Raw genomic sequence first — 27,848 nt, 5'->3', positions numbered from 1 at the left:
TTAAAAGATATTTAATATATGGTAGATAATTCTAATGTCCTAACTGTAATGTCCTATATTTTCCAACAGTATAAACAGTAGTGCGATAACATGTTCTCCAAGGCCACTGTAGACTAGAAAATTCAAAACTCCCCAAGTTTTTAAATTCAGAAACTAAAGTGAAACTAAGAGTCACAATGTTTTAATAGTAGGAACCTTGAGGAAAGGAGAAACTTTGATGTATTGGCATAAGGCTTTGAGAATAAAACTTTTATACAAATGAATATAAAAGAATGTGTTCAGATCAGATATTTGAAGATTCTGAGAAAATAAAACTTTGAGCAAAGTTTTGTTAAAAATTATCAAATAAACTCTTATTCTGTGTCTTATCATCATAAAATTCAGTCCTGAATTTATAGGAAACTTCTCTGAGCTGCTAATGGCTGTTGCTTCTGGTTATATAACCTTATTGCTTATTTGTTTATTTTTGCAGGAAATTTTATTGACTTGTGCTTTTATTAAAAGAAATTGGTTTTTAGTTTTTTCAGCTACCTTGTAACTTTTAAGCCACTGAATATGACTTCAGATGATGGACCTTGTTTTAATAAACCCAGTCAGAATAAAACTTGTTTTGATTCTCCTAGAAATAAGAAATCCTTCCCCCTTTTGTATCACGTAGAAGATTCTAATGTCTGTCATTTCTTTTGGCTTGGACCTGGACCGTGGCTTCTTATAGATGTGTCTCCAAATGTGTGTGTGCATGGTGGAGTGGGGGAGACAAGAAAATCATCTGGTTGTCATTTTCCACTGGTTACCTTCAACGTCACTGTGGCTTTTCCTGCATACCTCTCTCGTGGACTGGCCCCCTGTTTGCTGGGGAGGCCACTTTAGAGGTTTCAGCAGATCTCGGCCCTCACTAGAGATCTGGACAAAAGGTCCCAGCTCTGTTCTGAAAACCAACAGAGTCATTTGGCATCTGGCCTCTGCAGGCATCACATACGTCCTACAGGTCGAACTCTGCCCCATGATAACCCACAGCCCTACTTCTCTCCTAGTATTCTGGAAACTAAGGAACTCAATAAGAAATACTCTCCTCTTTTATCTGTGTAACACAAAAGGCTTTCTCCATGCTGGATGATACTCAGGCCTTTGACAATAAGGCTTCTTTGGGGCTGTCTTCCTAGTATCTAAAGATTTCCTTCTGCGTGTGTGTGTGTGTGTGTGTGTGTGTGTGTGTGTGTGTGTGTCTGTGTATAGCATCACTGAGACATATAAGACCAGTGTTAACTCCTCTTTGAAAGTACAAATAAAGACCTAAATGCCTAGCCTTTATTTGTGGGGAGAAAGGGATAAAAATCCCCTTTTGTTTCTTTCCAAAAGTCTAAAGTAAGGAGGAAAAACAAACAAAAAGGCAGCAATTAATATAACAATAACTTCTCTTGTTACATATTAATTCATTCCAGATTCAAAATTAGGTCACATCTGGATTCCAAAGCTGAAATAAATATGAACCAAAAGAAAACAGTGGGGGGTGGGGGTGGGAGCATGTATGCTAATAGCAACTACATTCATGGGAAGGGGGAAGCAGGGGCCTATTGCATGTCTAAATGCTCAATGGTCTAGACTCCTAGATACTAAAGAGTGGAAGGAATCATTGAGACTCTAACTTCCCTTTGAATTAAGACATCTGTTTCAGGATTTCTCTTGCAAATAATGACCTTGCCTCAGACTACATATGTATGGTGGGAAAGAGCCTGCTTCTTTTGGAGATGGCTCCTTCCATCCCTGGACAATTCTAACAGTTTTTAAACTTCTTATCTTAAATAAAAAATGTTCTAGGACATCTTGGTGGCTCAGTTGGTTAAGTGTCTGCCTTCGGCTCAGGTCATCATCCCAGAGTCCAGTGTTCCAGTCCCTCATCAGGCTCCCTGCTTAGCAGGGAGCCTACTTCTCCTTTTCCCTCTGCTGCTCCCTCTGCTTGTGCTCTCTCTCTCTGTCAAATAAATAAATATAATCTTAAAAAAAAAAACACTCTCTATTTCGTCCTTTAACCATAGGTCTTTTTGTTCCTTTGTTGTTTTTTTGTTTGTTTTTGTTTTTTGGGGGGTAATATTAAATATTAAATATTTAAATATAATTTAAAGTCAGTTATCATACTCTCCCATCTGGTTCTCTGAGTTCCCCCAGTGTCCACAGCTGGAACTTCTTGTCCCTCATTGCAGGTCAGTCAGGGTGATACACACACATACACACACTACACAAGCATGTATTCCATTTAATACTGGGAACTACCCTATGGGGTAGGTACTATTTTTATCCCCATTTTATAGATGAGGGAATCGAGATCACATAGCTAGCTACTGGCAGAGCTGGGATTTAAGTCGAAGCATTCTGGCTCTAGAGTTCACATACTTCATCACTAAGCCAAGTGGTTCCCAAACTCGAGCATGCGTTAGAATCACAGAGGGTCTGTTCAAACACAGATTGCTAGATGTTTCTAATTGACTCAATAAGCCTGGACTCATCCCAAGAATTTGCATTTGTAACTGGTTCCTAGATTATGTTAGGGCTGGTAGTATGAACCTCATTTTGGGAACCACTAGTTGGTGCTAATTAAATCCTTCTCTTGATCCCCATTTTTGAGTTCTGTCTTTTGTTGCTTGCCTGGCACCCCAACTCCTCAGGAACTGGACAACTCTTTCTCAGTCCCAGAGTATGACTAGGCTCCCACTCTGCTCTGAGATAACCCTGATACCACTTGTTTTCCTGAATCTCTGCCTATTGTCATCTGCAAGGTGTTCCTGTGCTCTTTCTTCTTGCACTTTCAGATGCTAGAAATCTCCCCAATCACAGCCATTTCACAACTGGTTTATCTCATCTGTTTATTCTGCTCTGTCCTGTCTGAGTACTGGCCAGGCTGTAGCTGTGAGAGCTATCATCCCTTAAATCGTCTCTGACCTAAAACAATTAATGGAGGTCACATGTTCACAGGTAGCATGTCTTCAAACCTGTCACTGTTCAGGTGAACCTCTTCCTACCTCTCTCTAGGCCGTCTATACTCACTTGGTGTATGGAGCTCAGAACTAGACACAGCACTCCGTATGGGATCTGACCCCAATTCACTGCAACCATCACTTCCTTTCTTCCAGACTTTTATATCCTGTTAACACTGCCCATGGTTGCATCAGTTTACCCTTTTAGCACATATTGAATTTTGACCTAAGGCTTCTAAATATTTTTCAAATAAACCATTCTCACACCTATCTTTCCTCCCTTTTATGCTTCTGTAAAATCATTTTCATCTTGACAGAGGACTCTACAGTTACTTATGTTAACTTGTACCTAGTATGTTTTTATATTTTTCCAGCCAATGGATTTTTTTCTTTTTGAAATAAGTCTCTTTATTATTTCTTTCTTATTATGATGGGAAAGCTTCTTCATTACAAAAAAAGTCATAAAATATAGATAAACAAAAAAAAGAATATTAAAAATTTTATTATGCCACCTACCCAAAGCTAATCGTTATGAATACCTTAGTGTGTATCTTCCTACAACCTTGATGAACATCCTTCTAAAATGTCCACACATTTCTGTACATAAATGATCCAGGGATTATTCTAAGGCTCAATATAAATCCAATATATTTTATATTCCTTCTAGCTCTGCCAGCCACAAAGTGGCTTCTGTGTTTTGTTAATAAAATACTGTATGGGATGGGCAAGGACAGCGTCCTGAAGCATAGCCCAAGATCCTGCCCTCCAGAAGGCTACTGATTGATTCATCATTCAACATTCATTGGCTAGCAGTTTTCTACCAGATAGAAATCCACATGTTAGTACCTTCGTCCAGTTTTCCATCTTATTCTGATAGATTGCACGAGAGGCTTCACCTGTTTAAGTTGTGATGATCATTGTGCCACCTGAAAGTGTGATCCCAGTCTTGTAATTCTGAAGTAACCAGGCTTCACATTAGGTTGACTATTTGTAGTTTCCAGAACCCAGATTATACTACTCTACTTCCTTTCAGAAATAGAGTCATTTGTCCACTTCCAATTTTCAGGCATCTTTTCCATTCTTTTCAATTTTCCAAAAATTACTGGCAGCAATTCTATAATTTCTTTGGCTGGTCTCTCAACACCTTGGGATAGAATTCAGCCAGGTCTAAAGAATGAAATCTTTAACAGAGGCTTACTGTTCCCTTACTATCTTGGCTCCTATCTTGGACTTCAATTATTTCTTAACCCTGTTTGTTCCACACTTTCAGCTTTGAAGACTTTCACTTTTATAGAGAAGATGGAAGAAAGAGTTGTGAGGAACTTCTCCACTACCCCCCAACCCCCAGCCACTGTCATCTTTTAGCCTTAGAACATCAGACTCAGTACATTGTTCTGGCCGCTTTGCTCTGGTCATATCCAACAAAAGACCATTTTGATGGCTCTCGATTTTTTTCCATGTGCTTTGATTCATTTTTTTCTCAGCTCAAGCCTTCAAGCTATTAATTTTAGTTCTTTAATACAAACCTTTCTTTTGCCTCTTAGCAATATACTGTTCTCTGACCCTGTGAGTGTATGATCTTTCACAATCTGATTTCATTGAAGTGGCCCATTATGCACTCATTTGCTTCCTTACATTCCTTTCTGTTCTCTTTTACACAAAGATTTTTGAAAATCCTATTTTCAGATTTATTTTTGTGTAGAGTCATAAGCCACTTACCCTTAGATAGGCTCTGAGCTGTATCAACATACCCACCTTTTCTTTGAGTTTTTGAGATATCAGATAGATACCTCACTATTCCCCCTGTTCTACTCTGGATTTTCACAAAGATGATATGGAATGTCATATTTAATAAGGAGTATATGGATGTCATATTTAGCACAGTTATTAGGTTAGTAGCAGTAGAAACAGACAATGGCTAAGTTATACCAAAATGGAATTTGTTGAGAGAGTTGAAGCTCAAGACTAATGAGTAGTTTTGGGACCAGCCTTTGAAATAGATACAACCAAGGCAGCTCCAAAGGTTCATTTAGCAGGAATTATTCTCTCCTTGTGTCAAGCTACTTAAGACCAAAATTTCTAAGAGAGACAGTGCACCTGACTGACGTGTGCGACACCTATCCCTTGGGTAGGGGAGGCAGGGAACACTTCTTAACAGGTCCAATGAGACTGCCCTCAATGTGGGGATATAATCACTCCACAAGGAACTGGGGTGCAATCGCCTGTAGTGGGATGAATGGAACTCTGAAGAACAACAAATGTCCACTAGCTACTGTTGCCAAAGGTTGACCTCACTTCTACTTTACCAGTAAGTTCTACATTTTTCTTGGAACTAAGCATTGGTCAGTATTGCTTTATTGATCTATCTACTTCTGAAAAAAGATGTTGTTAGCAAGGGGTATTCGGAATTTATGAGATGTTCTGCTTTTACCAGGAGACTTCCCTTAGCTATCTGAATAGTGGAAGTCCCAGGAATACCAGTAATGTCCATGCCAATTTTGACAATACCTCTAAGATTCTATTTCCCTTGTGCTCCCAAATCTTTTAGAGAGAAATATTCACAAACAAATCCGTTTATCTTCTATTAAGATATTGAATGACTCTAACAATCTGTTTTGAGCTTATCAGACATTGGGAATCATAAATATTGTTCCTGAATCTTTCCCATTATTTCTTCCTGAAAATTATGAGCCATCCCCTCAATAACATTAATAACCACTCGGTGACAGTGTTGAATCTGGACTTCCTGATACTCCGTTTCATCTTTCTTGTTCATGCTTAGTAAATACCATTTATAATCTTTGGTATTATAGTTTTTCTTGGACTTTTTCTCCCTTCTCATCATTTCAGGAATGTCATTTATCGTTATCCTATTAAATGCATTCCTTCAAGCCTCCATAAGTGGTCCTCAACTTTTGCCAGCAACTTATGCCAGCCATGTAGCTAGCTGATCATTTCTCATGACCATCTTCCTTTAAAGATAGAATCTGCAACAAGAAGGGATAAAAAATTATTGTGATGTCTACTTCTTTAACTTCCTATCTAGAATCAGAGAATTGAAGATTTCTTCCAATTTTACCATTTGCTCCCCCATTGATTTTGGCTCAGGTCATGATCTCAGGGTCTTGAGACTGAGCCCCACACCAGGCTCCATGCTGAGTGTGAAGCCTGCTTAAGATTCTCTCTCTCCTTCTTCCTCAGCCCCTCCCTTCCAACTCATGTGTGTGCTCTCTTTCTCTCTCTCTAAAAAAAAAAAAGAAGTAGTAGTAGTAGTAGTAGTAGTAGTAGTAGTGGTAGTTTAGATTGGAACCTGTCATTGGGGTGCTCTCTTAGTTTCAGAGACATACTAATCTGGAAATTTGAAACTTGCCCATGACTCTGTTTCTTTACCTTTCAACTGTCTTTAATGAATTCATGAGATCTGACAATGGCCAAGCAAGCAGCCATGGAGAGTGCTCTGGCTCTGGCACTTACTAGACAAAGTAGTTTCCTGGGGTATTTACATGTGAGGGAAGCTGAGGGTAAAATAACATCTGAGAGAATGCTAAGAGTCAAACAGGGAAGCCAAGTTCATGGCCCACGGATTCAAGAACAACACAAGAAAAGAGGAGAAGAGGCCAGGAGAAGGAAAGACTATTTTGCCCTGAGTAGGGCTGAGAGACTGGAGCACTCTCTTTCATATGACTGACTCTCCAGGGTATGGGTAGGGCAGCCTGGGCTGAAGGCACTGGACATACTGAATAAGAGCCACTGGTTTTAAAGACATATCCTTCATTCTCTTTACCTAACAGCAAAGGAAAAATCTAGAGACCTCCTTCTAGAATGTTCCCCTCAGTGAGTAGAAGCTGAAACGTGAAAGGGATGGTTTATCTTACAGTGTACCTAAACAAGGAGCCACTCCTGAATGTCTTTGTAGGATGAGGATGATCTTGGGGATGAAAACGTTGTTGGTAGAAGGGTCTAGGAGGAAGCTAGATTCAGTTAGATTGTGCATTTATTTTGGGGCACCTCTAAGGTTGATAGAGATGGGAGCTGGTGGCTACAGAAAGCCCAGAGTCCTCAAACCACTTCTCGGCACCACTTCCTTTCGCAATCAAATTAGTTAAGTTCACTGATATTGTGAAAGATGCAGAGAACTGTGAACAAGATGTTTTGAGGAGGCTGTGATGGTGTGGAGGACAAGACACACAAAGATACTGCCTGATGCCAACAAGTTATAACCAGTGATGCAAAGGAATACAGTTCATATTTCCAGGCTGTATTCACATTTTCATCCATGCAAACAGGGAAATAATGAAAAGAAGGGTGAAAGAAAAAGATAAAATAATAATAAGATTATTTAATCCTATCAAGAAAAAGGGAGCAAAAGAATTCATCACTAAGTTTAAAAGGGATACTCGGGTAATAATGATCATATATTCCATGCCCAGGGTAGACATAATAAAAGAAAATAGACTGCAGCAAGAGGGGACATTGATCTGGCTAATAGAATTTCCTCCCCAGGAGTTCTCTGGAACAGAAGAGATGCCCTTGTTCTGGTAGGGTTCAGTGGTTGCTCCCAGCCCTCAGCACTGTTCTCCCTACCTCAGGCTTGGTAAGTGCAGCCAGTCTGCTCAACCAGAAGCATCCTGCCCCAGACTCTGCCTGACATGTTGACTGCAACTGACACAAGGACCACAAACCCATGGCAGACCATCAGCCAGGACCACCAGATCAGCTCCTCCTGAATTCTTGACCTACAAGATAATCATGTTTACTGTTGTTTTAAGCTGCTAAGTTTTTCAGTGATTCATTAGAGTAAATAACCAATTTAACCCCCTGTGGAACAGAAGGGGCAGAGCTAGGTTTGGGCAGAGAGAGCAGTTTGAGGTCTGATCACCTCAGCCGACCCTGTGAGAGTTTCTGAAGTTCTCATGATCCTTTATAGTGATACTTTTTTTTTTTAAACTATAGCAATTTTATTTTTTCTGCCTATTGGAGATCATTCCCTATCATTTCATACATAACTTCCTTATTCTTTTCTACAACTACATAGTATTCCACTGTGTGGAGATAGATATCATAGTTTATTGAGACAGTCTCTTCTTGGTGGACATTTAGATAGCCTTGCTATTTCAAAACATGCTTAAATATACCTACGTATACATACTCTTTGTACACACTCACAGAGGAAAGTACAGAACTAACCCCTGGAGTTGGGACTGCTGATACTTGGGCTTTTCACTCATTGTTCAGCACTGATCTATAGGAGTTGCCGGGCACTTCATGCTTCATCTACCTACACCTGGTTCTTGCCTAAGTGCTGGAACCTTTCTTTTCTGTGAATTGCCTGGAGATCCTACTGCACTCATCACACAAAAGACACTTTATGTGAACACAGAGAAAATTCCTGAAAACCTTATGGGTGAGTTCTGTCAAGACATTAACAGAGAACTATTTCAACAAGTCCACCACTGTGTCTTGCACAGAATTTTAGGTTTACGCTATGTTCTTAAGCCCTTATTGTGATAAGACCCTGGAAGAGAGTCAAAAGAAGTTAAAGACTTGATCTTTACTCTTCAGAAACTGAAAATTAAGTCTACCCCTTTAGCTGGGACCCAGAGGAGCTGAATCCAATCAGCCAGTCTTCCTTCCTCACTGATACAGGTCCAGTTACCAGGGGGAGGAACTGCCCTGAGGTCACGGAAGGTGTGAAGACGCTGGGTACTAGTCCTTCCCTCCCTCCCACCACTGCCCTTCCTCCTTTCTTCCCTTTCTCCCCCTCCCTTCCAACCTACTTTGTGTGATGAAATTATGCTATTATGAACAGAAGGTACTGGCTGAATGACTTGGGTTTCCCATTATCTTCATGTAATTCTTTAATCCAGAGTGGGTGTTTTCATTTATTTTATGAAAATACACGTATATTTCTGCACATCTAGTATTTCAATGGCTTTCAAACTATTTTGACCATGGCCAACAGTAACAAAACCACTTACCTTAAATTTATCCAATTATCACCTCTCTGTATATGTCTTTTTTTTTTTTTAAGATTTTATTTATTGGGGCCCCTGGGTGGTTTAGTGGGTTAAAGCCTCTGCCTTCGGCTCGGGTTGGGATCCCAGGGTCCTGGTATCGAGCCCCGCATCGGGCTGTCTGCTCAGCAGGGAGCCTGTTTCCCTCTCTCTCTCTCTGCCTGCCTCTCTGCCTATCTCTGTCTGTGAAATAAATAAATAAAATCTTAAAAAAAAAAGATTTTATTTATTTATTTGACAGAGATCATAAGCAGGCAGAGAGGCAGGCAAAGAGAGAGGAGGAAGCAGGATCCCCGCCCCGCTGAGCAGAGAGCCCGATGCGGGGCTCAATACCAGGACCCTGGGATCATGACCTCAGCCGAAGGCAGAGGGTTTAACCCACTGAGCCACCCAGGCACCCCTGTATATGTCTTTTTAAGATAGTATCACCCAAAGCACGTAGCCTTATATGCATAGTACTCTAGAATAAGTATTTCCTATTCTAGTCTATTTTTTTTGTAAAAATGCTGGTCTTAACCCACTCGATTTCATGAACCATTAATGGGTCGTGACCTGTAGTTTGAAAACCACAGCTGTGCCACACCACAGGCCTGGGGTAAATTTCAGGTGTTTGCCTTGTATAATAAAAACCTTAAAAACCAGTGCTGTCCACTTGCTAAATTGTTCTTCCTTTAAAAGTTAAAAGTTATCCTCACTAAATGTACTGGAAGCCGCATAAATCTGAGACTTTCTCAGAAGTTGGCATTAATGTGCTGTAATTTGGTGCCAGCGCTGGGAATATCAGTAAGTGCACCTGGCTCTGTCATTCTGCTTGATTGTCTGTCACAGTTGGGGAGGTACTTTCCCTCCAGATGCCCTTTGATGCAGCTAGCAGGAAGAGAATGCAAATGCTAGTCTGCTCTGGCCAAGAATCCATCTCCCTGTTGCTGATTGGATTACATGGCAGAGAGGCAAGTGTGTCTGTCACTGGGAAGAGTGAGGTGTTGTACGGGGAAACCAAGGGGATCGAGTGCAATGAGGAGGCAAGGAAAGGAGTACAGGTATGGGAGAATTCTCCCTAACCTTATGCCATTCTGCCCAAAGTGGTATTAATAATGCCACATTTGTGTTCAAGTCAGTCCAGGAGGATGGGAGAGAGACCAAAAGGGTCAGTAAGTCACCTGTGCATCAAGCCCTTCTCTAGGCACATTTTCATGCGGTCACTGTATAAAGGAGTTAACATGTACTTAGGGCTTATTTTACTTGAGGCATGTATATGCATTATCCCATTTAAATCTCACAGTTCTCTGAGGCGGATGCTATGTGACTCTCAATTTTGCAGAGAAAACTGAAGCTTAGGAGGGGGGAGAATAATTTCCTCTAGTTTACATTGCCAGGATAAGAGGGAGCCAGGACCTGAGCCCAGATCTGCCTGAGCCCAGAGCTTGCGTGTGTCACCACCGCCCTCCATCATCTCTCTTTGGCAGATAGAAAACTGGCTCAGAAAGGTTGTGTCCAAGGTCACACAGCTAACAGGTAGCAGAGCTGGGATTCACGGAGAGTCTGTACAGACATCATGTCCTTTCCCTGGAACCTCTCAACACTGCTGTATCCCAAGATCACAGCGACCTGCAGTAATTTAAGGGGAAATGTGGTTCTTCCAGAAATGTCAGCTTGAATAGGCTAGGATGAAACAGTCCCAGGGCTGCTACTGAGAAACAGGGACTCTGGTGTGATTCCCCGCAAGCTTGCTAGGAGTGGAGGGTAAGGAGAGGGATGTCTCAGATAAATCATCCTGTATCTTCAAACAAAAACAGTAACACTGCAAGCTCATGGACATTTCTGAGCTCCCTAAGGATCAGACCTAAAGGTCTGAGGGCTTTGAAAATTGTTAACCCAGTAGAAAGACTAGACTCTTAAAATTCCTTCTTAAACATGCATCTTATGAGAGGCCAAGAGAAATGTTATATACTTTATTGCTTATATAAATAGAAACAAATTCCTGGAGGGCAGGAACCATGCTGCATGGTACTTAGAATACTTAGCCCTCAAGTCCTTCTCCCCTGTTACCTACTAAGTCTCAGAAAAGGAATTTCCAGTGCCAGGGAAGATATTTACAAGTTGGAGGGAGGGGAAAGGGCAACCCCTGCTAATACCACTATAGGCATTTAAGAAATAGTTGTAATAGGTGTTAATGTTATAGTTAATTAACATAAGTAGAATTCTAGAATCATTCTCTCAACAGGAATGTAATTATTCTGCTTATAATTTGGACATTTTTTTCTACAACTGATATATTTTTGTTTATTAAGGTACTCATATCAATACCCATTATATATAATGGCCTCACAAGTTTGTTTCTTTTTTAAAGATTTTATTTATTTATTTGAGAGAGAGTACAAGCCGGGGTAGAGGCAGAGGGTGAGGGAGAAGCAGACTCCCCATTGAGCAGGGAGCCCAATCCTGGGCTCCATCCCAGGACCCTAAAATAGGACCATGACCTGAGCCGAAGGCAGACCCTTAACCGACTGAGTCACCAAGGGGTCCCCCTTGCAAGTTTATTTAGGACAGTGACTGTGTCTGTAATGTTCATTCTGGTCTCTCCAGAGCCTCTCAGCCCACTGCCTGTCACATAGTAGGTGCTCAATAAACATTTCATTGGATGAGTGGAGCTTTTGAGATCCTCCCCCCTTTTTTAGTTCAAATGGGAAAATAATGGTTGGCAAATACTGCAGACATGTTTTTAGCTTAAGAGTAAGTGTCAAGGTTTTGGCAAATGAATTCTGTTCCATAGTTTTAGAGGCTAAATAGAGGCTTTCATCCCTAAACAACTCATATTAGTACAAAATTTGCCACATTGGTTCGTTCTCTCCAGACACACAAATGTCACATAGAGGTTTTTTTCGTTTTGGAGTTGTTTTGGGAAGCTTGTACAGTTTAAAATTGGCGACCTCGGTCAACAAAATAGACTGTTACAGGTGACTTGAGTCCTGGTGAATGCCTGATCTCCTCCTGCACCCGCTGCTCCCTGCTCGCGTGTCTCTGCCCTCCCGCCCCACACCCCACTCACGTGGATGATGCGTTTCTCCGGACTGTTTAGAGACAAGTCCCAGGGAAGATGGCCCTCAATCTTTTTGGTGCAAGCGTTACAAGGGCCACCCAAGGGTACAGTCAGCTTGCTTTAGCTGTGAGGGGCACCTTACTATTCAGGGTCAAGGGAAAATAGCATCAGACGCCCAAAAAGTAAATAGACTGATAAAACACAGTAAAACAACTAAAGACTTCTTTTCAAAATTCAGGCAGAGTCCTTGCCCTTTGAAGAATAGGAGGTACAAAACAATGGCAAGACAACAGGAATAAAAGCCACATAAATTACTGGGCTGTTCCGTTTCTATTTATAAGGAAAAAACTCCAGTTCATCCTTTATTTTCTGTTTATATTCACGAGAAAAACACAAGGAGATGATAAAACTATGTAAAAAAATTTTTAAAAGTAAAAAAAAAAACCCAACTAACTATGGATCTCAGCACTAAGAGCTGAACAGATGAAGGGATTTAAATGTGTTAATCTAAAAATTAAGATCACGATGAGATACCACTTCAGACCCATTAGAATGGCGGTTACGCAAAAAATGGAAAATTTCACATCTTGAAGAAGATGTAGAGAAATTGGAACCTTTGTGCATTGCTGGTGGGAATGTAAAATGGTACAGCTACCGGGGAAAACAGCCCAGTGATTCCTCAAAAAGTTGCACATAGAGTTACCACACGACCCAGCAATTCCACTTTTAGGTATATACCCCAAAGAACTAGAAATAGGGATTCAAACAGATCTTTCTCCACTACTATTCCCAGCAGCCTTGTTCACAATAGCCAAAAGGTAGAAACAATACAACTGACTGTTCATGATAGAACAGGTGAATAGATAAATGGGAATGTGCTCTATGCATTCCATGGAATATTATTCAGACTTAAAAAGGAAAGCAATTTTGACATATGCTACAACATGGATGGACCTTGAAAATATTGACATTGAGTAAACTAAGCCAGACACAAAGGAGAGCTATTGTATAATTCCACTTAGATTATTTACAAGGAAAGAACTCCAGTTTCATCCTTTATTTTCTTTTTATATTCATGAAAAAACACAAGATTTTAAAACAAAATATGGATCTCAGCATTAACAGCTGAGCAGATGAAGGACTATAGAGTAGTCACATTCATAGGGCCAGAAAGGAAAATACAGGTTGCCAGGGGCTTGGGGGAGGGAGAGCAGGGAGTTAGTGTTTAGTAGGTTCAGAGTTTCTGTTTGGAACAATGCAACAGCTCTGGAAATGGAGAGTGGTGACAGTTATATGACATTATAAATGTATCTAAGGCCACTGCAGGGCACACCTGAAAATGGTTTAAATGGTCATGTTTATGTTACGTATATTTTATCACAATAAAAAAGAATATATTATAAAACTTGTGAATATATTAATTACATTGTAATATATAATTATTACATTAAATACATTAACTACATTAATTACGGCGTTGTAAAAACATACCACCAGCTGCCACCACCTCCCTCGGAAGAGGGGTTACATAGCCCAGGGGCAGGGTGGTCTTGAATAGCCTTCCTCCACAGGAATGGGAGGAGATGGGAGCTGCCACTGTGTTTCCAAGTCTCCTCAGTAGCTCTTCCACAACACAGAGAGGTGGGGAAAGGAGTTTCTGCATTCACCAGCTGCCCCACTCAGCTCCTCCTTATGGAGCAGGGGTCTGGGGTGGGGAAACTGGCACCCTAGCTTGGCCCCCCACCCAGAGGTCTGCACAGAGCTAAGGACATGGGACTTGCCATTTGGCTGTCAACCTCACTGAGCTGATCCCCTACCACACTGGATCTGGGTAGATGGGATGGGTGCAGCCATGTCTTTTACTCTCCCTACTGAGTTTCTTTAGGTGTGGTTGAATAAATATTACTTAAATTATTGTAAGCCCTTTCTGGTCCATCTCTGCAGATTTTTGTATGATTGTCTCTGCTACTTTTAATAGTTTAATAGATGTCTCTATGGGGTTGAGGTTTCAGTGAGATCCTCACAGGACAATTCTGGAAGCTCCTCCTTCTCTGTAGAGTTTAACCTTCATGGAAAGATGTATATTTCTGAACAGCATCATTTTGTGCAGGTCCCTTTGCAGGATCTTTCTTGTAACCTCATGTATTGATCTCATACCCTTCTTATACTAACCCAAGGAGAAGTAGAGATAGCAGTCACATCCAATCTCTGGTTGGCCTAAAAACTTGGAGATGATGTGGTGGTAGGCAAGCCCTTTGCTCAGGGAGTTAACAGTCCAAATAAGGCAAAGGATTTGATTAGATAAACCTGAGATCAAAAGTAAAGTGTCCCTGCAGGAAGGTAAGGGGATTAACAGCATGGAGGCATGCAGAGCTTTCGGGAAAGAGGAGCCCTTTGAAATCCACAAAATCATCTGTGTTTCAGATAGGGGCTTAGAGTGACTTCTGAGGGGATTAGACCCTGTCGGTGGTGCCTACTTCCTAGAGATGCAGCATTATTCTCAATGATGTTTATGAAAGGTCCCCTGCGAGGCTGGCATTGTAATTATCTCTTTCTAAGTCTCTGCCTAACCTTGCTTTGATTTTTGCTTTTTCTTCCTTTAAAGACTCTACTATCACTGGGGATTTCATATTCCTTTTCTTTTCAGCTGGTTTTTCAGAAGAGGCAGTTGACTCAATGCTCAGGGTCTACAGTCTTGCAAAACCATGGCTGAGGATTTTAAACATTAGCCTGATTTGAGAAGCAAAGCTATTTTCTTTTCTTTTCTTTTTTTTTTTTTTTTGACAGGACAATAAACACCTTTATTACATGACCGAAGGTGGGAGGAAGATTTATTTGCCTTTCTGGGCTTTGATTTTCCTCAGATAGAACTCTAGCTCCTTGCCCTCTAGGACGTAGACATCTGCTCGGCCACACTGGCCTGGTCGTGAAGCGATGCACGCAAGAAGCTTGCCCTGCTGGAATTGCTCCTCCAGAAAACTGCTGATTTTGGCATTCTTTTTCCTTTCATCATACTTCTTCTGAATTTTCTTTGATCGTTTTTTGTTTAAAATCTCTTCCTCCTCAGGCGTCAGCTTGGCCTCCTTCTTGCAGCCCCAGGGGCAGTGCATAGTGGGACTCGTACCACTGTCGGTACGGTGTGCTGTCAATGAGCACAATACAGTTCTTCACCAGGGTCTTGGTGTGGACCAGTTCGTTGTTGGATGCATTGTAGACAACGTCAATAATCCTCGTTTTGCGCGTACAACACTCAGAGCCCCAGGAGAAGTTCCCCACGTCTAGCCTCAAGGCACGGTACTTCTTATTGCCTCCCCGGACTCGGACTGTGTGTATGCGGCGGGGGCCGATCTTGGTGTTGGCAGTGGGGCGTCCAGCAAAGCTATTTTCTTCGCTAGGCTTGCGACAGGTTGGAAGGGAAGCTGTCCTTCAACAAAGGCAAATGACACAGCTATCATTGCAAATCCAGAATGATTAATAGATTTTACCTCATCCATCCCCTCTTCTGACAGAAGTTGGAGAACAGTTTCATTATTACTACTTTCTGGAAGAAGAAACAAAATTATTTGCCAGTTTGCTTGAAATGATGAATTGCTGAAATTAGAGAAGTATCTTTATAATCCTTTTAGATGTCTCTTAATGCATCTCTTCATTTTCCTTCCAAAGACCATTTGTTTATTAAGATGTACCCAGTTTGCAATGCTTATTACAAACATCAGTTTAAAATGATTCTTCAGGTGGGATGCCAGAAACTTTCATTACCCCCTTCGCAATGCTTCTGTATTCTCAGGCTTGTCCTTCCAAACTCCCTCCTGTTCCTCCTTCCCTGCCCAAGGGCATTCTGAATAACAAAGATTTCTGGCTGGACAATGTTTGGGTCAAGTTCAGAGAGTGTTGTTGTGTTTCTTTCATCATCTAATGAGGATGGGGGGCAGGGTGTGCTGTGGTCAGGAGAAGCACGTCTTAGGGAGGAAGGGCAAACTGAGATCCTTAGATTCAAAGACTGGGGCTCCTTCACTTTCTCTTACATAAAAATTGTATTCATCCCACACTTCCTACTACAAATCACTCTAGTACGACGTGACAATGCGGCAGATACACAAGGACTTTTCCCACATCGCACTACAAACACAGCTCCCCTCTCTGGGGAGCCTAAGAGAAACTTTTGGGCTTCCACTTCCCTTCCATTTGTTTGAAGGATCAAGAGAACACAGTTCCATTTTCAACAAAAATTAAAAAGGAAAATCATGAAAAGAACCAGCCTCCTCTTTTTTTTTCTCTCTCTTAATATATTGTTGCATCCAGGGAAGAGGAAGCAGTGAGCGCCACTGATACTGGGTCCCCTGGGACCCTATAAGGGTCACTCCCCAGCTCTCAAATGAACGTGTCTTCCTCCACTTGCACAGCAAGTTTGTAATGGGCTTGGAAGTTACTTTTGGCTCAGCTCTGCTGTGCAAAACTATGAAATGCCGCAGTGTTTCAAGATTCAGGCTGTGTTCCCACCTGGGTTTTCACAGGGAAGACAGTTTTCAGTTTGAAGGCTTTGTGGAGATTTGAAAAAACCATTAGCCATGCTCCTGCCAGCATCCATAGGCCTTGCTAGGAACTGTGCATTCCTTAAGGATAGGAACCAATTCCTTCCACACGTTTTTGTGTTTTACTTTTTCTTCAGGTGTTGACTGTGGTGCTGTGGGCCAATTCAGTTGGGGACTTAAAATATGACAACATCTCATTAGTCCTGCATTGTTGCTGAAGAATATGTGCATTGGATAAAAATTTCCGGATGACGGTACTGTTGCCCTTCGAAGAGCTTCAAAGGAAAATGTTATTTGGAGGGCATCTAGTTAATAAACAGGCAAGTTCATTGTTATTAACTTGCATTATTTTACTGGCTGCATCAGAGATGTCCTCAGGGCCTACAGAGACCAAAAGGACTCTTTGCAGCCTTACTTACCCATCTTGGAGTTCTAGCGTCTTTCTTTGGTTTTCAGATTTCTGACCGTGTGCTCATTTGTCCTCACTTCCGCCATTCCTTCCCAGGCTCTGCGTCTGAAAAGCTTCATTGATTTCTTTGGTCCTGATTATTTATTTCATCAGAACTGTAACCCAGAAAAAAACCCCAAGAAACCAGACGGGCTTATTTCTACCTACATTACTTGGTAAGTATGCTCTCTTGCCAACTGAGTAAAGAGCATGGGTTTTAGGATAGCTCTGAGACTCTGATTCATCCTTTCTATCATTATGTGAGGAGATGGACTTTGTATTAAGTGGCATTTTATTTTGTATTTAGAAAAATATACATTTTTGTTATTATGACAATTAGTCTTCAATAGAACAAATCAATTCGACCCCCAAAAGAGCTTTTGAACCATTCACTTATAACTCTTCCTTGCTACCTCCTTAATCAAGGCCGATGTTATCTCTCACAGGCTATTAAAACTGCTTCTTAGTTGTCTCCCAACATCATCCTGGCTTCCTTCCAATCCGTCCTCCACACTACAGCCAGAATGAGCTTTAGAACATGTGAATGTCATCATTTCAGCCCCCTTGCTCAGTGCCTTTCCATGCCAGTCTCTCTTTACATCACTCTTTTGTTCCTGCTGTGTGCGACCACACTGTCTTCTCTCCTTGGCCATGTTCCCTATACCACAGCCCTTTGCACATGCTGTCTGCTCTGTCTGGAATGCCCTTCCCCTGGCTTTCCCCACGGCTGGCTCCTTATATTCTTTTTCTTCTTTTTTTTTTTTTCAAAGATTTTATTTATTTGACAGAGAGACAGAGATCACAAGTAGACAGAGAGGCAGGAGGGGGAGTGGAGGAAGCAGGCTCCCTGCTGAGCAGAGGGCCCCATGTGGGGCTCGATCCCAGGACCCTGAGATCATGACCTAAGCCGAAGGCAGGGGCTTAACCCACTGAGCTACCCAGGCACCCCAGCCTCCTTATATTCTAAAGTTCCCAAATTAAATGTCACTTTTTAAGAGAGAGAATTCCTGACGATTCTAATTAAAGTAGGTATTCAATATTATTTAGGGTGGATGGACATAGGAGAGTGAACAGAAGAATGAAAATCTTTGTATCACATGTTAACATTCACCAGGTAGCATGCACTATGGAGGAAACATTAAAAAACCAGACAATGACGTTGCCAGTTGAATTCAGCCCTTATCAACAACCACTCCAGTGCTAAAATAAACAAAAAAAACCCACATATGAATGAAGTAGCCACAGTGATAGATATGGAGGCTACACATACACCTAACAATGTAAAATACATTTACCAAGTTTGATCTAACCCTTATTACTACTGAATATCAACATGCCAGCCACAAAGACTGATGTTGATCTTCCAATATGGCACCATTGTTCAGGAAGATCAATTAATCAATTAGTGAGACATTGACTGTATTGAGGCCTTTCCATCTTGAAGAGTCAGTGGTTTTTTTCATCATAGGAACAGACCCATACTTCCAAGGGTAGAGACAGGAATCTGCCCCCCTCGCACCACCCCGGTCAATACTGATAGTAACACACTATTAGATTTCTCATTCCTGTAACTCTGGGTTCTGCAGGGTTAGAAATTCTCATCCTCAAAAAGGAATACCCTTTCACCAGTGGATTTAGCAAGGGTACCTTTACATTAGAAGCTACAGCTGCCGTCTAGGCATTTTTTGTTCCTTGTTTCCGGGGACCAGCAAACAAGGAATGGCATCACCATTCCGGCAGAGGTAATCAACCCAATCATCAGGAGGGAGAAGGCTGTGATTACAAAATGGGTCATGGAGGAATACATGTGGAACCCAGGTCACCCATTTGGGTTTCTTTTGGTACTTCCTTTCCTACTTGTGACTACAAATGAACAAGAACAGCAACCTCATTCTGAAAAGGCCGTATGTCTTCATCCAATTGGACTGCTATAACACAGTATCACAGACTAGGTAGTTTAAGCAATAAATACTTATTTCTCAGAGTTCTGGAGGTTGGGAATTGTAAGATCAAGGTGTTGTCAGGTTCTGTATCTGGTTAAGGGCCAGCTTTGTGGTTTGCCTTCTTGCCGTGTCCTCATGTGGTAGAGAAAGAGAGAACTCTTGGTTTCCTCCTCTTCTTGTAAGGGGTCTAATCCCATCAGGAGCAGCTTCCAGGTTTATGACTTCTTCTAAATCTAATTATTTCCCAAAGGCTTACCTCCAAATACTATCACACTAGCGATCAGGGCTTCAACATATAAATTTGGGGTGGGATGACACAAACTTGTAGTCTATAGCAACTTGGTGGTGAAGGCTCAGACCCCTTGGGAATGAGACTCCGGGTCACACTACTTAAAAAGCCACTGAAACTAGCAGAGGTGGTATCTAATGGTGACAATGATCCAGACAGGTAATGGAGGAAGAAGGAGTATCAGCTGTGTCTCCTAGACTAATGACAACAGTGAGGGCTAAAGTTTATCCCACTCATCTTCCTCTTCTAAGTTTTCCTTCAGAAAGAGAGGCCCACTGGTATCCTTGAGGAGATGTTCCGTGAATGCATATGGACAAGTGTACTGGAGTAATGCAAAGGGTAGACTGTAGTCGACACAGGGATGAGGCAAGCAGTGTGTCTCCAAGGAATGGCTTGTATGGAGCTGTCGGTCAGTAGACAGCCTCCAGCCGCTGGCTCCTTCAGGGTCTGTCCCTGCTACAGAGTCACACCGTCTGAGGTCGTGCCCTTTCCAGGGCAGCCCATACCTGGTAACTGAGCAAGGAGGCTGTGCAAAGCCCTGAGCATCTCTACCCAATATGGCACAACTCTGATGGCCAATCGTGGCAGTGAGCCATCTGCTATGTTGAGTGAGCCTTTGTCAGGCCTGTGTCACAGCTCGTCCTCTCTCTTTACTCAGCCTTCTCTCCTCCCCTTTCTTTTCACCAGGGCTAATCCCTGGTAAACATCTTGCACCCAGATTTGTCTCATCATCTACTTCCAAAGAAACCAACCTCCAAAGTACGTGCTTTGGAGGCAAACGAAGAACTTGCTAACTAGGTTGTTTGGAGCAACTTATTTCACTCTGCTGAACCTCCATTTCTTAATCAGTAAAATGGAAATAACAACATTTGTCTCTCAGGGTTGTGTGAAGTTTGAATAAAGTCAAGTGTGTGATCACCTGGCACCATGCGTGGCATAGAACAGTGTATGATGTTTAACACAGCTTGCCAACACAGCTTTGTGGGCTGAGAAGAAGAGCTGAGTGTTCTGTTTTCTGGCCACTTTGCTGGAGACAGTTAACGGCGAATTCTTCCACAGCATGAACCATGAGCCAGGCACTTTTCAGGTGTCTTGCACAATTGACTCAGTTATCCTACAAACAACTTGGTGAGGAAGGTTCCTAATCCCATTTTACAGGTGAGGAAACAGAGGCACAGAGAGGTTCACAAACTGGTCATAGGTCCTAAAGATTGCAAGTAGGAGAGCTGGGCTTTGAACCCAGGAAGCTGACACCAGAATTGGTGCTCATGTCCAGTATGGTACATGGCCTCTTGGTTCAACTTTATCCTACAAAGAACTTGACACAGAGGAAGGCCATCTTGTTGCTCACTTCCTACTTCCTCATAACACCCTTCCAAAACTAGTTTTTCTGAATGGGAAAGAAAAAGAGGATGAGGAAGGTGTCATCCCTCCTGCAGATTGTCTGAGGTTCACGAATCCTTTCTGAAGTCTTGAGACAGGGAGAATCCAAAATCTGTATATCCCTGGGGTTGAAGCTCCAAAAGGAACCACCCTGGCAAAAGGGATAAGGGCAGGAGTGAGACACTGATAATCGTAGCTTCCTTGCAAAATTTCAGGTATGTGCAAATAATTGACTCAGCCTTTTCAACATGTCTTTATTTGCTTAAATTAACAAAATATAGGTTACATGCTATTTTCAGGTAAACTGCTTTTTCACCGAAGCAGAAAGCGATATTCACAACTTGGGGTACTATATACTTGGAGTTTTAGTATTTAAATAGCAAGCCAGAGTTCTGTACAAAATCAACATTTGGTGTAATGTTGTCCAAATATGTGAAGGATTTTTAAATGTTAGCTCTGTTACATTTTGTTCCAGCAAAGCAAAGATCAAGATTCAAAATGCAATGTTAATATTTTATTAAATGCCTTTCGGGCTTAATAAATACAGTATGCACATTGGACTTTCTCATGCAGCTACTCATATACAAATATTCCAGTTACCCTTGTGGGGTTATAAACGATCAGCCTCAGTCTAATGGCCAATGGGGAGTCAAATTTTTTTTTTTTTAAAGAAAGAATGGAAGGAATTAGAAGGAAAAACAGGGAGGTAATCATAGGCCTGAAGAAAACGGATAAAAGAAAAATATGCCTTGGCTGGTCAGTTGGCTGTTTCAGAATGACAGCGGTCAAAATCCTGGAGAGTGTTCGGTAGTGACCTATTTTCAGAGTGTCTCAAGAAGGCGAATGTTATGCTGCCCTAGCCCTTAGAGAGCTGATAACCTTGGATGGTTTTACCCTGAATTCTCTCGGGGTGATCCCCATGTGCTGTCCTTCAGGTTTGCACTCTTATTCATTAGCCCAGTAGGCAGGTTGGCCAACCCTTCCCTTCGCTCTGCACTTGTCCATGGGTGTTCATAGAATTCGGCACCCCAACTGGGATACTTTTGAGAGTCGAGGTGATGCTCTTAGAATTTTCCTGGGGCAGAGTTATAAACCAGGGTCAGTCCAGGCAAATCAGGATTTTGGTCACTCAATATCATACAAAACCAAGATTTAGCCTTAATTCTTACAAAGTCAGTGTATATTTACCATCGGGCTAGATCTAATTAAGTCTCTCATTCCCAGAGTCAAGAACTAAAAACAGGCTTTATAATATACTTCCTCACACTTTTTAAATTACTTTTCTTAGACATCTTTTTTCTCCCTCAAAATGAAATTTTACTTGGAAGGCTAACGTGAGAAACAGATGAAATGTGAGCCACTTTGAGTGCAGTGGGTGTGAGAGCTGAGAGTTTCTCCTTCTTCCCTAGCAGCTTCGGAGGGGCCTAAGAGGGACCTCTGGCTCCTCAATCCACAATTTGGAAACCACCATTCTAGACCATACTCTCTCCATCTCAACATAAACTTGATCCTCGAACATTCTCACATGATTCATTTGGTTGGAAAAGACTAGAGTTTGGTAATCTAGATTTCCTGGTTCTGGCAAGGCATACCCAGAGCACCACGGAAGTCTGTCTTCAATTACTATAGGCTACTGAGAGAATGAACTTGTGACAGAACCCTGAGAGTTGGAGGCCTCACAAACCATGTTGCCAGCCTCCTGCATGATTTTACGAGAGGCACTAATGAGCTATATTAATAATGAACAGAAGGCAAGCCATGCCTCTGAGGTCTTGGGACATTTTCCCGGCACAGAATTGGGTTTGTACCCTCAGAAACCCACACTATTCCCTTCAGCATCCCCTTTGTGGGAGCCTGACCTCAGGAGATGAGTGGGTAGGAAACCCAAACAGCTTTGGCACTTTGCGGTGGTGGTGAGGTTGAAAGAAAGAGCTTTAGGCAAGGGGGCAGGAGAAATGTGTCAGGGATTGACAGAGCTCACAGTGAGGGCAGGGGTGGGGGGTGGGGATGATTAGAAGTGGATGAGGCTCAGGGGGAAGCCTTGGCCAAGAGAAAAAGCTGGCATCCAGCCATCAGAGATGGGCCAGGTCTTCTCAAGAAATGTACTGGAACTTTAGGAGGAGAGAAAGCAACACAAGAAACAGTACCTAGCTCTATCAGTAAGAGTTGAAACTACTAACCAAGAGGCAGTTTTTACTTAAACACAGACACAGTACCAGAGGGTTACTGCTTATGGTCAGTCTGCGATGTCCCTTGACCCCTGCTTTACTTGGCACCCGTGCCTAAGGAAAGCCTACAGCTGGGTTCCACCCACCCATGACAGTCATCGCCACCCACTAGAATCATGATTCAAGCATCTAGGGAGAGATAACGAGTCACTGTAGGCTGGCTATGTATTTTTAAACATATTAGGTGACCATAAACATCATAGGCATCATCTTCTAATAAAAAGAGTGTGTGTTTCTACAGAGTGTGTGTGTGTGTGTGTGTGTGTGCGCGCGCACGTATGCGCATGCACACATATATGTGTCTGTGTCCTTGTGAGGCTCTTCCAGATCAGGTAAGAAGCCCTAAGCGAGCAGTATGATTTCAAGGTCTCCTGATCTGTATTTTAATGAGTCTGAAGCCAGAAACACATATTTATGGAGTCCAAAGGAGGGGTCTTGGGAACCACCCTATTAGCCTAGTCAGTCTTTCTCCATCTTCCTGCACAGAAGAATCATCTGGGGAAGACTTTTAGAAAAGACCATAGCTGGGGATCCAGTCTAGGCCAAACTAAATCAGAATCTCAGAGGTTGAGGCCTCAGCATTGATATATATTTTTTAAGTTCCCCTAGATGATTCTAACGTGCTGGCAGCATTGAGAACACAATCCAGCATCTCCCTTAGCAGTAATGAGCTGATGGCTATTCTGATAGTCTAAATAAGCAGCACTTAGATGGCCAGGCTTCCTCCCCACGCCCCTAGTTCCAGTGCTGAGGAGAAATCCACTGCTCCTAAGGCAACAACTTCTGCAGTTATTTTATGGGGCCTAGGGCCTCAGAGCAAGATCTCCAGGAGGGAGCTCTACTCAGGACACAAGAGATAAGCCTGCAGGTGCTGACCACTTTGGGGGCCTCTGAAAATATGTTCCAAATGCCACATCTAACGAAGTGAGCTGATGTAAAACGAGGCAGACCCAGGCAGGAATCTAAGTACTGCTGGTTTTTCATTAGCTAAAATTCGTATTTTCTTGAACTTTCTCTCTTATATCTGCACCAACTACTTGAGAATATCCTCTTCAATACCTCACTCTCCTTGTCGTCTCTGGTATGTTGGCTTATTTAATAAAGGTGATTTTCATATATAAAACTACTAACATTTTCATCTATCTAGAAAAAGATTATTACTTCCACACATTCAACTAAATCATCATTAATAAGGTAACATATCAAGCACCATATTTTTGCAACTAAAAGGAAATTTACCATGCATTGCATATTAGTCAAAGGAAAACAGAATTTCTGAAAAGCACCTCAGTGTCAGCTTGCAATTAGGTATCTAGAATATGGACAGTCTATTATAGTGGAGTTGTGTAAAATAGAACTGGAGGACCCTGCATGGGTGTTAGAAACCAAGGGCCCAGGGAAAGACCTGAGAAGCGTTTACGTGACTGAGGATAAACCCCTAGTCATGTAGTCTTGAGCCATTTGTAAAGATTTGCACCATTCGCCGGTCTTCAGCAAATGACAGCTCATGCAGAAAGTTATATTTGAGCTGCCTAGTTCTCATTTTCCAAATGCAATTTTAAAACTGTCCACTTAGATACCTAAAAGCATTGCTTGTTTTTCCATTTTCCTCTCCAGTAATTCTTTTAAACTCTCATCTCGGTGCTTGAAGTACAAGTAATCAGAAAAGGAGGGCCCCCGTCGGGCACTCTGCAGAGCCCTGAGGTGGAGACACTCTTCTCTGGGGGCCAATTCTCTCTCCTGGCTGCCCTCTGCCCCGAGGCTGTCCTTGCTCCTCTCCTGGTGCTCTCCTTTTGGCTTGTCCTCCTCGGCCTCGGCCTCGTCCTCGTCCTCCTCTTCCTCCTCCTCGCAGGTGTCCTCGAGTGCCCTGGGAGCCTGCTTGGGCTGCGTGGGTAGATTGTGGGGTGTGCAGGGCTGCCTGCTCTGGGGGGCCAGGCCCGGGCTGTCTCCTCTCACCTCACAGCCGGTGTCCTCCTCCTCTTCCTCATGGCAGGAGCTGCCCCGGGCACTCTCCCCATCTGACTGGAACACTGGCCCCTTTGGCCCACGCTTCTGGGAAAGGTCAAAGGGCTCCTCCTGCTCCAGACTCCTGAGTACTCCTGCCGTCTGGGCCAGGGCAATTCTCCCCCTTCCAAAACCTGTGAGAGCAAAAGTAATATTCAGGCCCCAGGAAAAGCTGTGAAAATGGGTCATTGGGTGGTACCCAGGGCCATTTAGTATAGTTTGATTTTACATTTTAAAAACAAATTCCCAGGGGCGCCTGGGAGGCTCTGTTGGTTAAGCATCCCACTCTTGATTTCAGCTCAGGTCATTAGCTCAGGGTCATGAGTTCAAGCCGCACACTGGGCTCCATACTGGGTGTGGAGCCTACTTAAAAAAATTAAACTAGATTAAAATAAAATAAAAATAAATAAAAGTAAATTCCCAGTAAGACTGTGGACAGATGGGCCTTGTTATAGATGTAGTTTACATCAGTATAACTCCTTTAAGGTAAATTGGGCGACATGTGCCAAAAGCTTAAAATAAGCATAGCTTGACTTAGCAATTATACTATTGAGGATTTAAACTATGAAAATAGTCAGACAGGTGCACAAAATGCATAAAGGATGCTCATCACCACATTTTTTTTTACAGTGAAACTGAAATGATAGAGGTTTATTTAGATAAATAATAACATGAACCATGTGTAGAAGATAAAGAGACCTACTAGTAATGATGAAAAGGTATTCTATGTATTTTAAGTAAAAAACATATTTATCATATACACATATATTTATAGTGTAGTCCCAATTTTATCTATCTTCATCAAAAAATACATGGAAGGATTTATGTCAAAATCTCAAAATTAGGTGATTCTGACATTTTTTTCTTTTCACTTCTAATACATTTCTCATTATTTTCCATGAGCATATATTTTGCCATGAGAAAAAAAAAACTATAAGAAAGATGTTTTCATCTTGAAAAATATATATATACCATTTGGGGCCAAGGAGACCACTCCACCATAACCAGGCCCCTGAGCAGAAATAGGATAGAGAGGGCACAGAGAGATCCAAAGCCCCCATGTCCAACCACGAGTATCTCCGCTGTTGGGCACAGCCCTGTGAAAGGCTGTCACTTTGAGTTTCATTTTGAGGGCCCTGCAGGGAGGGATTTTTCAGGAGCCAACAAACACATGGTAAGGCTCCGCCTGGTTTGATCTTAAAGGTCTCTGCTCCTGATAAGCCAGCAGCCAGACCCTGAGGAGGAGGTGGGGACAATCAGGCTTCCAGGGTGGGGGCACAGAAAGGAGACAGATGTCCAACTCAGCCTGCCTTATGATATTGTCAGGCAATGGAGATGTCTATAGCTTTGATCATATAAGGGGCACAGGGAGGATCTTTTTAATCTGACTCATGATTTTTGAGCCATTTCAAATACTAGAGTGAAAAAGTGCTAACACCTTTTGTAGATGAAAACATTAAAATTGTTGAAAGTCTGTTAACTTTCAAAGCATCTCTCTGATATATAGTGATGCTCTTTATTTTTCCAAAAGAATGACAGAGTCGTTAGGTGCCTTTTAGGATTTAAGCCCCCAATTGGGGTAAGATACAGTGACCAGGTTAGGATCTCAAATGGAGGACAGTCTCCTCATTGCCTTCTGTCCCCAGCCCCCGTGATTGAACAAACTTCACCTTCTGGAAAAATCCAGGCCTGTGTTGGAAATTGGCTCAGACAACTAGAGATGCAAAGAATAATTCAGGAGAAAACCAATTTGGAGAAAGAAAACAGCTTTTGTTTTTTAACCAGAATTTTTTCAGGGCTTTTTCATAAACTCTAGGCTTTGTTTTGCGATGGCCACAGCTTCTTGTCCATCAGGAGCAGTGTGAGCTCAGTGGGTGCCATGAAAACCAGAAAAACTATCATCATTCTGTTTCATGCTGTGGGTATACATGAGTATCATATTTATGAATACGTGTGCCTATTTGACCACCTCTGAGAAGGGGTAGGAGAAGCAGCTAACATGAACGGATCACCCCACGTGTTCACCGAGTGTAGCGAGCACCGGCTTCATTCAGAAATTTGGCAGATGGAATCCCAGTTCTGCCTTCAGACTTGGTGTTGGACATCGAACGCTTTATAGTGCCTCTTGGTCTTGGTCTCCTCATATAAAACGGGACTAACACAGGCTAGTCTGTGAAATTGTGGGCACAGTCTGTGCTGTCATCACAGCTGTATCAGAAAACAGCAGGTCATAGGATTTCGTAGGTTACATCACTGTGTGTCTGCTCTCCCGTACATGGACCTTCCAGGGAGCAAAGATGGTCTCCCTTCCCCAGTCTTTTCATCAGCACGTAGTGTGCTATTTGGGATAGAGGTGCATTTCTTTCTTGCCTGTCTGTTGAAGGACCAGTTGATTAAGGAACTAGAGAGCAACCTGCTGAATTTAGCAGATTGGGAACATAGACTCTTGGCGGCTAAAGGCCTGGGAGTGAGAAAATGAAAGAGGTAAGAACATTTTATCAGTTCAGTGAGGCCTCAGTGTGGGAGGCGGTGGTGCTTGCTCTGCATACGGGCCAGTTAGCCCCACCAAGCAGGAAAACTGTCCCTGGGTGCCTCTGGTTGTGAACACAGGAGACCTAGCCTGCTACACACACACTTCTGCCAACGAGGAGCTTACAGACCTGTTTCTTAGAAAGGAAAGAAAAATCACATGTTCTTTAACTGCAGAGCGATGAAAAAGACCCACTAAAGGCTTTAGGGTTGGAAAGGTCTGTGTTCAAATGTTGACTCTGCCCCTTTTGAGTTGAGCAGCTTTGGGAAAATCATGAAGCCTCAGTTACTCCCATCTGTAAAATGGGGGTAATAGAAGTTCCTCTCACCCTGAGCTGTTGAAAGATTGAAGGAGCCAAGACACCTGATGTGGTGTCAGGAGCCAAAACTAATAACGGTACTGACTGGCATCATTCTGATATTCCAATTTCTCCTCTATAATTCACTTCTACATACTACCTTCAGA

At 42.4% G+C, this 27,848-nt stretch overlaps 2 protein-coding genes across 5 annotated transcripts in view; both read right to left on the bottom strand.

Moving 5' to 3' along the window:
• Nucleotides 1-14,792: 14,792 nt before the first annotated feature.
• On the bottom strand, nucleotides 14,793-17,659 carry LOC116863963 (40S ribosomal protein S8-like). The gene is given in 3 exon segments (XM_032851234.1): nucleotides 14,793-15,115; nucleotides 15,117-15,450; nucleotides 17,451-17,659. Coding segments are annotated over 3 exon segments (801 nt in total). The 3' UTR covers nucleotides 14,793-14,857.
• Nucleotides 17,660-20,850: 3,191 nt separating this feature from the next.
• Nucleotides 20,851-27,848, bottom strand: part of ZNF366 (zinc finger protein 366) — a 67,837-nt gene continuing 60,839 nt past the window's right edge. For all 4 annotated transcript variants that reach the window (XM_032848734.1, XM_032848727.1, XM_032848745.1 and 1 more), the window contains exon 5: nucleotides 20,851-24,987. In XM_032848734.1, coding sequence (XP_032704625.1) covers nucleotides 24,422-24,987 — 566 coding nt within the window. In that variant the 3' untranslated portion in view covers nucleotides 20,851-24,421. The remainder of the gene's footprint in view (nucleotides 24,988-27,848) is intronic.

Source organism: Lontra canadensis, unplaced genomic scaffold (genome assembly GCF_010015895.1).
Source record: "Lontra canadensis isolate GAN:19392208 unplaced genomic scaffold, GSC_riverotter_1.0 scaffold4, whole genome shotgun sequence".
In the NCBI taxonomy this organism is placed as follows: Eukaryota; Metazoa; Chordata; class Mammalia; order Carnivora; family Mustelidae; genus Lontra; species Lontra canadensis.
The sequence above is the reverse complement of the archived record's forward strand: the minus strand, read 5'-3'. Positions and strand labels throughout refer to the sequence as shown.